At 34.6% G+C, this 12,595-nt stretch overlaps 1 protein-coding gene across 2 annotated transcripts; it reads right to left on the reverse strand.

Annotated features, from left to right (window-relative positions):
- Window positions 1-1,260: 1,260 nt before the first annotated feature.
- On the reverse strand, window positions 1,261-4,643 carry LOC128556349 (uncharacterized). Of its 2 annotated transcripts, none has more exons than XM_053541087.1 (2): window positions 4,359-4,643; window positions 1,261-3,231 (listed from the first exon to the last, which is right to left on the reverse strand). In XM_053541087.1, the coding sequence occupies exon 2, from the start codon at window positions 3,222-3,224 to the stop codon at window positions 1,488-1,490; it is 1,737 nt and encodes a 578-aa protein (XP_053397062.1). In that variant the 5' UTR covers window positions 3,225-3,231; window positions 4,359-4,643; the 3' UTR covers window positions 1,261-1,487. The 2 variants fall into 2 exon arrangements, with proteins under 2 accessions (XP_053397062.1, XP_053397063.1); XM_053541088.1 differs by lacking the exon at window positions 4,359-4,643 and adding an exon at window positions 4,072-4,345.
- Window positions 4,644-12,595: the final 7,952 nt, after the last annotated feature.

The following is a 12,595-nucleotide window of genomic DNA, read 5'->3' on the forward strand; positions in this document are numbered from 1 at the left end:
TCAAAACACTATATACGTATAATTCTAAGCAAAAAGGGGGTATAATTCATAAAACATTGGTGCAACAGTTATGCACCTTGTGTCATATGATGTGGGTGATGATGTGGAACAACTGCTTCAAGTTTAAATCAAATTCATTTCGTAATAATTGAGATATAGTGAAAATGCATCAAAATTAACCTTAAATTCCAAGTACAAGGGGGCATAATTCATGAAAAATTGGTGCCAGAATTATGCACGCTGTGTCATATGATGCCGGTGATATGATGGAACAACTATTTCAAGTTTGAATCAAATCCATTTAGTAATAACTGAGATAGAGTGAAAGTGTATCAAAACTTTTACATAAAATTCTAAGTAAAAATGGGAATCATTCATTAAATATTGGTACCAGAGTTATGGGCCTTGTGTCATTTAATGTTAGAGATTATGTGGAACAACTTCTTTCAGTTTGAATCAACTCCATTTAGGAATAACTGAGACAGAGTGAAAGTGCATCAAAACTTTAACCTGAAATTCTAAGTAAAAAGGAGGGATAATTAATGATATATTGGTGTGAGAGTTATGGCTCTTGTGCTATATGATGCGGATGATGATGAGGAATAACTATTTTAAGTTTAAAGCAAATCCATCAAGTAATTAAAGAGATAAGGAGATAAAAAAGAGAGAGTGTAAAAACATCTTTAACCAAAGCAAATCCATCAAGTAATTAGAGAGATAAGGAGAAAAAACAGAGAGTGTAAAAACATCTTTAACTAAAGCAAATCCATCAAGTAATTACAGAGATAAGGAGAAAAAAGAGAGAGTGTAAAACATCTTTAACCAAGGTGGGGACGCAGAAAGACGCCGACGCCGGCGCCAGGATGAGTAGGATAGCTCTCTATATAGTTCGTATTGTCGAGCTAAAAATGAATTTGTGCAAAATGTGTGTCTTCCGAACATTTATATAAATATATAAGCGAATGCATTTTAATTGAAAGTTAAATCCCTTCATTTTTATGACAATATTCTACATTTATACTATGACTATGTTTTACTCTTTATTAGAACTTAATTTTAAAGAAACACCTCTAAGAAACTCCGCTTCGTTGTAGCGTTACCAAGCAGATGCATTGCCATTCACTTAATGAAAGGAGGGAGCATTAGGCTGGACCTCACCTGATCTTAGTGTTGGGTACAGTCATATGTGTGAATTCCTTTGATTATCAGAATGGAATTGTAACGTTATCTCCGTTAGGTATTTGAGACCATGAAGACAAATTGTTTTCATAACAGACTTTTAATGTTTTTATTTATGTAATGACTATTTCTGCGGAAAAAATAATGTCATTGTATTTATTGCAACATATGTGAGTGAAATAAAACATTACTTTTCTTGTCCTGACAAAACATTCTACTCCCTAACGGGTCCCGTATGCATTGTTTGGCACTGCTCTTATTACAGTTTATGTAAATTAAGATATGAAAAATGTCTGTTTTAATTAAGACTACTTAAAACTATGAATGGAGAAACGACGAATAAAGTTGCTGGTTTGATCATTCCAACTATCGCAGCTTACATACAGTGTACTTGTTTCAGCACACCAACAAACAGCATGTGGATCCTTCAGACTCTTCAGCACAACCTTTCCTGTAGAGAAGTCACCTGATATCTTCTCTATAACATATCTCACACTGTCACATACAAAGACACTTCCATCATCTGATACACTTATACCGTTAGGCATAGACATACCACCATAATTACCAATCATCTCACACTCCCAGTTTAATCTTACAACTCTTTTCAGTTCCGAGTCAGATATGTAGATACCATTCTGGCTACATTTGACATAGCAAGGTTTTCTGAAAATAGTTGTCCCAAAGATGTTTGAAAGAAAATTTGCTTGCACAGTTTTTAGAACAGTGCCATTGGTATTAAGAATTTGGAGTTTTGAAAGATCCTCAAATGACACAACAAGTTTCCCTTGGTAATAGCTGATACCCGAGCATTTTCCATCTGTATTCAGCGTTTGTTTTTTTGCGAGATTGTTCGAGATAGCTGATACAAACTGAATTTTTTCTATCCAAGGCAGTGTGACAGCAAGTTCAGTACTGGTAACTGCAGTGACATCAAGAGGAGAAAAATCTAGTTGTAACTGATCAGTAATAAAGTGACTGTGTGTATCCATAATTTTTATGGCTTTGTTACTGCTATCTACAATGATAAGATGATTTTTAGGAAGGAGAGTCATTCCTGTTATCCTACACATATTCTTATCTTTTGGTGTTGATACACAGATTTTAGTTTCAATTGTTGTCTGTGCTAATGAACCAAGAGACTTCTGTGTTTTAAGAAAGGTTGATATTGTGTTGTTTGAATTAAAGTTATATTCCTTAACATCATATGTAGATGCCTGCTGTACAGATTTCTCATAATCCTTGATCATTTGCTCAGCTAATTTCAGCTCCATGAACAATCTGTCTGCTTGCTTTGATGTATTGAGATGTTTGATTGAGTCAGCTGATATCTTCAGAGATTTTGTTACATCATCACATGTTGTTGCTACTGACTTAAAATTCTTGTCATTCTCTAGTTGGATGGCTTTCGCTGCGTTTTCTACTTGTCTTTCCAGTACATCAAGCCTTTGGTTAATTTCTTTCCGAAACTTCTTAATACTTATCAACACATCTGCCAAAGAACTGTTAGATTTTGCTGTAAGTTTCTTCAAATCTTCCGACATTTTGTTACATTGGTCAGTTATGGTATCAATGTCTTTAAGGATGTCTTTGTACTCTTTGCTATCAATGATCTGACCAGCAATGTCTGGTATGTAGTTCACTTTACATGTGGTCCCTGTGTGTTCAAGGGTAACACATGCATTGCATAGAAGTGCCTTATGGTCATGGCAGAAGAACTTGATCACTTCCTTTGTGTGCTTTTGACAAGGTGTTGTAAGATTGTCAAGCTGTCTTGTATGAACAGGTGCAGAAGATAGTTGCATTGTTTGAGGCATGTTGTTTTTATCTAACAGATTATGATGCATTGAAAGGGTATGCCGCTTGTGATGTTTAAAACAAGACTCACAAAGGTGTTCCTTGCAGTCTGTACAAAAGCCATAGGCAGGAAGTCTTGGTCCATTGCGATCACAAGGCTGACAATAAATTTCATAATCTTCGCTAGAGCCCAAGGATTTCATTGATGACGCAAATGATTTATGCGCCGTTTTGCCAGGAACATCCATGTCACAACTGAAAAATAAAATATCTATGTTAATTTTCATTTAACATTTTCTAGACTCTTACCTTCTTAGTATCTGCCATTTTATATACCATAGTTATCCATAGCAACAGGATCATGGCTGTAGATGTGTGACAAATTAGTACTCGGGAACATTGCAACTATTTTTATAAACCAGTATTAACCATGCTCAGTGCCGTACCCAAGATAAAACTGAACCTTTTTTATTATTATAAAGTTACATAAAGTTTATCTCCCAACCCCGTGTCAAGATCCAAGCATGATGAATTACAGCATTCGTTTAGGAGTAGATACTCCCCGGAAAATGTTGAAAGTGCTGCATTTTAAGCCATTTCAGACCAAACATCTGAGCAAATTATGTTGAAAAGTACAAAGGAACAGCCAAACTAATTGCAACCCGCGAAAATGCAAGATATGGTGTCCGCGAGTGAATGTAATTTTGATCTTACAAGTAAGTCAAAACAAAAAATCTATTTATGTCCTGTTTTATGTAGATTCTATCGATTTTATAGTGCAGTGCTTTAAATAAAAATTGAAAATTCCAATTATATTTCACTCAAATGTTTCCAATAATCTCATGTATAAACATTAGCTTTATAAAAAAAAATCAATACCTGCCTTGTACCCTGTATACGTGATAGTTATTTGATTTCCACAGCTGAGTGGTTACGGTCATTAATTTACACTTCAAGGTGTGTACTAGCTAGATAATTTCAGCTCAGAGATGTTTACATGCTGTCTGAATCGAATCCCGTATTGAAACCTAACCAGAAATCGTGCCAGAAGTCTGTCACACTATAGTTTCATCAAATGAAATGCAATGTACTCACCTTTTACTATTTCCAATCCATTTTTATTTTGATCATCTTTCACTTTAAAATATTTCTAACCCATTTTTCTTTTGATCTGACATAAAATAATCCATGCAACATAATTTAAACACAAGTTATGCACACAAGTTTCAAATGGGTACCATTGTGCCTGCCCGTGACTGACATAATCCCACCAAAAGCCGTATAATGTCGCTATATGACCTAACATAAACTGTGCCTGTGTGACTTAAAATCCAACAAATCAAAATCAAATTGCTTAGGAACAAATGTTTACCATAACTTACCTTAAGAAGATTTTTGATCCTGTTCAATCAACAATTGCAGTATTTATTGACTTCGCTTGTCACGTGACATTGGAATTTTAATACTTCTTAGTCAGGTGACATGATATTAAATCTGCAAACAGGTTTTAAAATTAGTGGCTTGTGGAAAATAAATCTATTTCCTTACAGGGTATACAGTAGTAAATAAATTTGCTATATGTTCTGACCTGTCAACACTAAATGGATGTTTCAAACTTACAGTTAAAGTGTTGATAAGAACGTGTGTAATATAAAGTGTGTTTACATTTCTATAAAGGCCGAGGCTTAGACTCTTCCACGCGTTTATACTACATATTAAGTGTATTGCTAGACAGATCAGTGTAACAGACTAGGCCGAGGCTATCCGCACAACGGTCGTGCTGATAATTTTCTTTATCCGCACGACCGTTGTGCCGTTTACTTTCATTATTCGCACGGCGATCATACTGATTATTTTATTATCAATACGACTAAACATGCTGTGTACATTTGTCAAAGTTAGCAAAGTTTTTCTGACGTTTTTCTTTGCTTATCAGATCTCCATAATACCGATTTTTTGACAAGTTCTAGCATGAATCTTTTGTCAAGTTAATAACTCCTGACAACGTGCGGTTACGATGCTTCCAATTATCATGTTGCATAACTTATGTCTGATTTATTGAATTAAAAACATAATGTAAAAAGTTATAAACACAAATATAAGATATAATAATGAACTAATTAAGGTATGTAGATATTATGGTCCGAAGCTCACGGACTTTTATTGCAACACTTGAGGCCAAAAGAAGTTTATACATTTTTGGAAACAATATTTCATATCCTGCATGAAAACCCATTTCTTAAGTGTCAAAGCCGTGCCTATCTATATTTTGTTCACTTATGTTTGTGATAGGGGAGGTAAAACTCACTTGTGAAATATTAGGGGGTAGGGTAAAGTTTATGTCTACCAGTTTTTTCACTGATTAATTACAGTAACTATTTGATTGTCAGTAAATGTATATATGTCCAACAATGACAGCAATAAGAAATTCATCAAAAAGGACTGAAGGGCAAACTGGATATTCAAGGTCAAAGGTCAGATTTATGTAAAAATCACAAAAATTGGCATATTTGAAGTTAATTTTTATTCTTAAAAAATAGTTTGTTATCATAAGTCACTCATCTTTATTTATGTAATGTGTGTATATCAGCCAAAATTAGAAATGCAAATTTTATTGCAAAAAGTCAAGGTCAACCCTGATAATTGAAGGTCAAAGTTCATTTTAATGCAAAAAATGTGAAAATTATTACCTTAACTTTTTCTAATCTGTTTAATATGTTTTCACATTATTAGTCACTGAAGTTAATTCGTTTTGATGTTTGTATGTCAGGCAAAGTCAGCAGTGCAAATGTAACCCTAAAAATGCCAAGGGTAAAGCTAATATCAAGGGTCAAAGGTCAAATTTGTGTGAAAAAATCGATTGAATAGCTTCCCGTTTGAAAAATAACAGATATTTATTAATCATTATAAGTAATTGCTCGTGATTTATTTTAATGAATATATGTCTCATAATGTCAGCAATAAAGATATCGTCTAAAATCAGACAAGTTCAAATCTAATATTAAGGGTCAAAGGTCATTTTCAAGTAAAAGAATGAAAAAATAGCTATTTAACTTTTCTCTTTGTAAACAATATCTTGTCGATATTAGTCAATGGTATCAGTTCATTTTAATGTATAAATGTTAGGCCATGTCTGGTATGCACATATAATTTCAAAACATTCAAGTTCAATCATAATATGTAAGGTCAAAGGTCAAAAAGTGAGTAAAATGTTGCAATAATATCACCTATTTGTAATATATTTTTATTGTTTAAAAGTATTTGTTTTGTCATTTCAGTAACTGATCGTTGTTCATTTTACTGTATATATGTCAGACAATGTCATGGAAGAGAAAATATGTCAAGGTCAAACCTGGTATTAAAGATAAGGGGTCATTTTTGTGTAAAAGATCAAAATGTAGCATACTTACTCATTACTTTTTTCAAAAATAGCTTGTTGTTATAATTAACTTTAACAATTTGTTTTAATGTATACATGTCAACCAAGGTCAGCAATGTAGATTTTATCCTAATAAGTCAAAGCCAGCCCTTTTTATCCAAGGTCAAAGGTCAAATTTGTGTGAAAATTCGCAAAAAAACAGCATTTTGCAATGATTTTTCTTCATTGGTTTAGGTATTTTTGTCAACACTAGTAACTGATCATTATTCACTTTAAAGTATATATAACAGATGATATCATTCTTCCTTGATTATGAAAAATTAGGCAAGGTCAAACCTGACACTAAAGGTCAAAGGAGAGGGTCTTCAAGAAACTCGCCATTATGAAAAAAGGGCTTTAACAAGTTGGGGAGCAAATGAATAGATCCTACGTAGCATAGTACGCATCCACCTCGTGAGAAACTTTTTCCAAAACCAGTACAGATAAACTGGACAAGGTTCAAAATTCAGGCCTGAGGATAATTCTCAAAGCAATGAAAACAACTCAAATAGAAAAAATGGAAAAGACAGCCAACCTTGAGCCATTAGAGATAAGACGAGAGTACAAAGCCCTTGTGCTGGCAGAGAAAGCAAAGAGACTACCATCATGCCCACTCCACTCAAAACTCGAGAGCAGAACTAAGAACAGACTGAAACGACAGAGTCTCAACGATATCGTCCAAAAACCGCAGAAAGGAAAGGCAAGGCAGCAGCACTAGACACAGAGGCTTGTACCCGATGAATGGGTTCCTAGACAATGTGTTCCAAAGATCAGATTGGAGGTACCAGGAGTAGAAGAAAAGGGAAAACAACATCAGGCCCACCAAGAATCTTTTACGCTAGAAATGATCAATGACCGCTATCAGCACACTCTTGTATCCAAGCATATACCGATGGAGCAGTGGAAAAAGCAGTTCATAATGCTGCAAGTGGTGCCTACATCAAATTTCCAGAACAAAATATAGATAGGCATTGCTTTGCCACTAGATGCGGCATCTCCCCACAGCTTGGTCTCATTTGGGATGTCTATGGGCTAAACTGCCTGGCGTACTTCTTCCAGATAGAAACCGCTCTGGAGGATGTGGAATGGTACTTGTTCCTCTGATCCGCACTGGCATTTTGGTGTCTTTGCAACACCCCGCTTCTTCATATGTTTTCTCAGGCCACAGTGTCAAGTGCGCTGACGGAGGATAGTTGTTTGGCTGTGCCTGATTAGCTTGTGCAGACTGTCATGATTTGGCAGGTAGCCTCCATCATTTATGTTCTTCCATTCTGACGAAAATCTGTTCTTCTGCAGAATCTGAGATTCTCTGTATGAAGTTGGAGGTTTGGAACTGTATTTCCCTGGTTGCTTCCTTTGCAAGTTTGTCCGCAGCTTCATCTCCGGCTATGCCCACATTTCCAGCAGCTGTCTCGTTAAGATGTCTGATGGACCTGCTGAGAGAGTCTGAAGAGCTCACTTGGAGTCTGTCAGGACAACAATATTTTGTCCATCTTCTCCTCGCTGATACAGTTGGGGTGTGGCCGAAGTGGGGGCTTGCGTCTCGGCTCTAACTGAGAATCTCTTGCCGACTGGATGAGAGAGTGAGAGAAAATTTTATGTAGGCACCACTTCCAGCATTCTGAACTGCTTTTTCCGCTGATCCATCGGTATAAGCTTGGATCCAAGAGTGTGCTGGATAGCGGACATTGATCATTTCTAGCGTAAAAGATTGTTGGTGGGCCTGATGTTGTTCTCCCTTTTCTTCTACTCCTGGCACCTCCAATCTGATCTTTGGAGCACATTGTCTAGGAACCCATTCATCGGGCACAAGCGGCTCTGTCTCTGTGTCCAGTGCTGCTGTTTTTCATTTCTGCAGTTCTTTGACGATATCGTAGAGATTCTGTCGTTTCAGTATGTTTTTAGTTCTGCTCTCGAGTTTTGAATGGAGTGGGTGTGAAGAAAGTCTCTTTGACTTCTCTGCCTGCACAAGAGCTTTGTACTCTCGTCTTGTCTCTAATGGCTCAAAGTTGGATGTCTTTTTCATTTCTTTTATTGGAGTTGTTTTCATTGCTCCGAGAATTATCTTCAGGCCTGAATTTTTGAACCTCGTCCAGTTTATCTGTACTGGTTTTGGAAGCAGTTACCCATGATGTGTATGCGTACTCTGCTACGGGCCGAACGGTGCATGTGTAGACTTGCCGTAGAATTTTTTCATTTGCTCTCCATCTTGTTCAAGCCATTTTTTCATAATGGCAAGTTTCTTGAAGACCCTCTCCTTTGACCTTTAATGTCAGGTTTGACAATGACTGATTTTTTATAATTAAGGAAGAATGATATCACCTGTTATATATACTTGAAAATGAATAATGATCAGTTACTAGTGTTGACAAAAATACCCTAAAACAATAAAGAAAAATCATTGCAAAAATGCTATTTTTGCGAATTTCACACAAATTTGACCTTTGACCTTGGATAAAAAGGGCTGGCTTTGACTTATTAGGATAAAACCTATATTGCCGACCTTGCTTGACATGTATACATTAAAATAAATTTCTAACAGTGAATAATAACAACAAGCTATTTTTTAACAAAGTAATGAGTAAGTATGCTACAATTTGATCTTTTACACACAAAATGACCCCTGCCCTTAATACCAAGTTTGGTTTGACCTTGACTTATTGTCTCATCTATGACATCGTCTGACATATATACTGTACAATTAACAACGATCAGTTACTGAAATGACAAAACAAATACTTTTAAACAATAAAAATATATTACAAATAGGTGATATTATTGCAACATTTTACTCACTTTTTGACCTTTGACCTTTCATATTATGATTGAGCTTGAATGTTTTGAAATTATATGTGCATACCAGACATGGCCTAACATTTATACATTAAAATGAACTGATATCATTGACTAATATCGACAAGATATTTTTAAAAAAGAGAACAGTTAAAGAGCTATTTTTTCATTCTTTTACTTGAAAATGACCTTTGACCCTTAATATTACATTTGAACTTGTCTGATTTTAGACGATATCTTTATTACTGACATTGTGAGACATATATACATTAAAATAAATCACGAGCAATTACTTATAATGATTAATACATATCTGTTGTTTTTTCAAACAGGAAGCTATTCATTCGATTTTTTACACAAATTTGACCTTTGACCCTTGATATTAGCTTTACCCTTGGCATTTTTAGGGTTACATTTGCACTGCTGACTTTGCCTGATATACAAACATTAAAACGAATTAACTTCAGTGACTATCAATGTGAAAACATATTAAACAGATTAGAAAAAGTTAAGGTAATAATTTTCACATTTTTGCATTAAAATGAACTTTGACCTTCAATTATCAGGGTTGACCTTGACTTTTTGCAATAAAATTTGCATTTCTAATTTTGGCTGATATACACACATTACATAAATAAAGATGAGTGACTTGTGATTACAAACTATTTATTAAGAATAAAAATGAATTTCAAATATGCCATTTTTTGTGATTTTTACATAAATCTGACCTTTGACCTTGAATATCCAGTTTGCCCTTCAGTCCTTTTTGATGAATTTCTTATTGCTGTCATTGTTGAACATATATACATTTACTGACAATCAGTTAGTTACTGTAATTAATCAGTGAAAAAACTAGTAGGCATAAACTTTACCCTACCCCCTAATATTTTTACAAGTGAGTTTTACCTCCCCTATCACAAACATAAGTGAACAAAATATAGATAGGCACGGCTTTGACACTTAAGAAATGGGTTTTCATGCAGGATATGAAATATTGTTTCCAAAAATGTATAAACTTGTTTTGGCCTCAATTGTTGCAATAAAAGTCCGTGAGCTCTCGGACCATTAGTTTTCTGTGCATTCTTTAGATTTTCTCTTCTGTAGTTGAAGAATTTAAAATAAATCAAAATTTAACTTTAAAAAAAGTATGTAATATTATCATTTGTTATGATGTTTTTTTTAATATCCAATTCATGTATATTGATATAATATCTTAAACAACGAACATGATGCTAATAGCCTTTTAACTAGGATATACCTCACGCAAAAAAATAGAAACACTAAAGAAGCACCCATCGTGCGGGTAAAGATACTTATCGGCACGACCGTCGTGCGAATAAGAAAAATAATCGGCACGACCGTCGTGTCCATAGACATTTCCTTTTATATATGCAAAGATCTCCTTGAAAATGCTACAAAAATGTCAAGTACATGTTCACAAAGAAATAAAATGCCACTTTAACTAGGAAAACAACTGAGGATTTTTTTCTTTCCGCCATTATCCGACTAGCCACGAAGTGCTGTTTGATTACCTGTTTAGTACTATTGTACCTTTATACGAGTTGATATCTCCGTTTTATCAAATTTGAAAACTATCAAATAACAGTTTTCTTTAGGCATTTATTGAGAGGGTAAATAATTAATTAAGGACGAAACCAGGGCTAGAGATCGTATTTATATTTCTCTTTAAAATGGTATCATTTTGATCGATACATATAAGTGCATACATATATATAAGTGACCGTCCAGTTATGCGTGCATGTATGAACGTATACGTGTACGCATACCATTGCAGGTGCCCTCATATTTGAACGTGCACTAACTTACGCACCTAAAAAATTTCACGTGGAACGGGCAAATATATACGTCCACATATAATTTTACAAGTGTGCAAGTTCACTGAATTGATATAAACGCGTGCACATCCATATGTACGTGCGCCTACATACATACACCACAGGCGCTTGAAGCTCTATCAATAAATATATGCATTACCATATCCCACCACATAATATACTATGCTTCAAGAGATCTAACCTGCATATATATTTCATTTACAGAGCTCCAAACACCTGTGCATACACGAGTGCGTATAAAATTATATGCATACACATATACATTTACGTGTGCACTTAAACTTTTAAACGTGCACGTATATTTTGAAATATGCGTGCACGCAAAAAAAGAATTTTAACCTAAATGGCACATATTCAGTAACATTTGATTTTTAGTAACACAAAGCGCAGTAAGAAAATATATTTTGGGAAAACTGTGTATATATTAAAGCTGCACGCTTCTAGATTTAGAAAATGCTATTGCAATAAAAAGGCAATATAAAGTATTTCTGTGCATTTTAGGAACTTTTATCAATAAAAATATCTTTTGTTAATAGTCAATAAAATATGAAGAAAACTCTCAAAAGAGCTAGTCATGCTATTGAAATTTTATGTAAATAAAACGATTTAGCTGAATTTTAATGATACACATCAATGTATCTACGTAAACAATACTGGTTTATTATATTCGATATCTAACTGCTTTAAAAAAAATATATATAAACGTTATTGTTCATCTGGTGGCATGTCGATCCCTTTAATAATGATTTTGAGAAATAATCAGTGTACCTGCACAAATGATCGCGGAGAACAACTCCTGCCTCATTTGTCTTTTTGCGTTATCAATAGCACGTCTTTCTACGAAAAAGTATTAGTACAAGAGGTGTGTGATATATAAATTCGAAATTTCGAGACATTAACACGAAATTTCTGATTACAAACACGAAATTTCAAGACATTTTACTCAATATTTCGACTTGCGTAACTAGACATTTCAAATTACTGAGTCGAAATTTCGACATCCACAATATACGTAGATGTATAGATTCTGGAAACCTGAGTATTACACACGATATAGTCCTAGAGGGTGATATAAGATGACCGGACAGTGTCTGCTCTTTGAGGTTTTTTATTCCAGTTAAGCCTATATGACAAGAATATATATATGAACATCCTGGCTACCCTTTGATACCAAGATCTGACACCTGGGTAGCGCTAAATTTTGAAGAGAGGTCTTAAAAGATGAACTGGTGTTGGTCGAACTTAGAAAATTCTAGTTCACTATTTTGACCATATTTTAATTAGAGGCTTTCGGGCCTCTACTACACACGAAAACGTAGGTATATGTCCCGGATACAGTTTGAAATCTGGAGCAGCTCTAGAGGCTAGGGTAGGCCATACACTGTACATTGATGTATGGTATAGTATATAGTATTTTTTCTAGTCATGCAGATTGTGCATTGTATGTAGTATCCATATGTATATCCTACGTTGTTACTTACTGACAAATGTCACATCTTGCAACCTTTCTAGTCATTGAAGTAAACGTAACTATCTGTAGCTGTTGTAATAG

This window comes from Mercenaria mercenaria, chromosome 4 (genome assembly GCF_021730395.1).
Source record: "Mercenaria mercenaria strain notata chromosome 4, MADL_Memer_1, whole genome shotgun sequence".
NCBI lineage: Eukaryota > Metazoa > Mollusca > Bivalvia > Venerida > Veneridae > Mercenaria > Mercenaria mercenaria.

Bases quoted from the DNA above. Each gene is read 5' to 3' on its own strand.
- LOC128556349 (XM_053541087.1), bottom strand. From the start codon at position 3,224: ATGGATGTTCCTGGCAAAACGGCGCATAAATCATTTGCGTCATCAATG.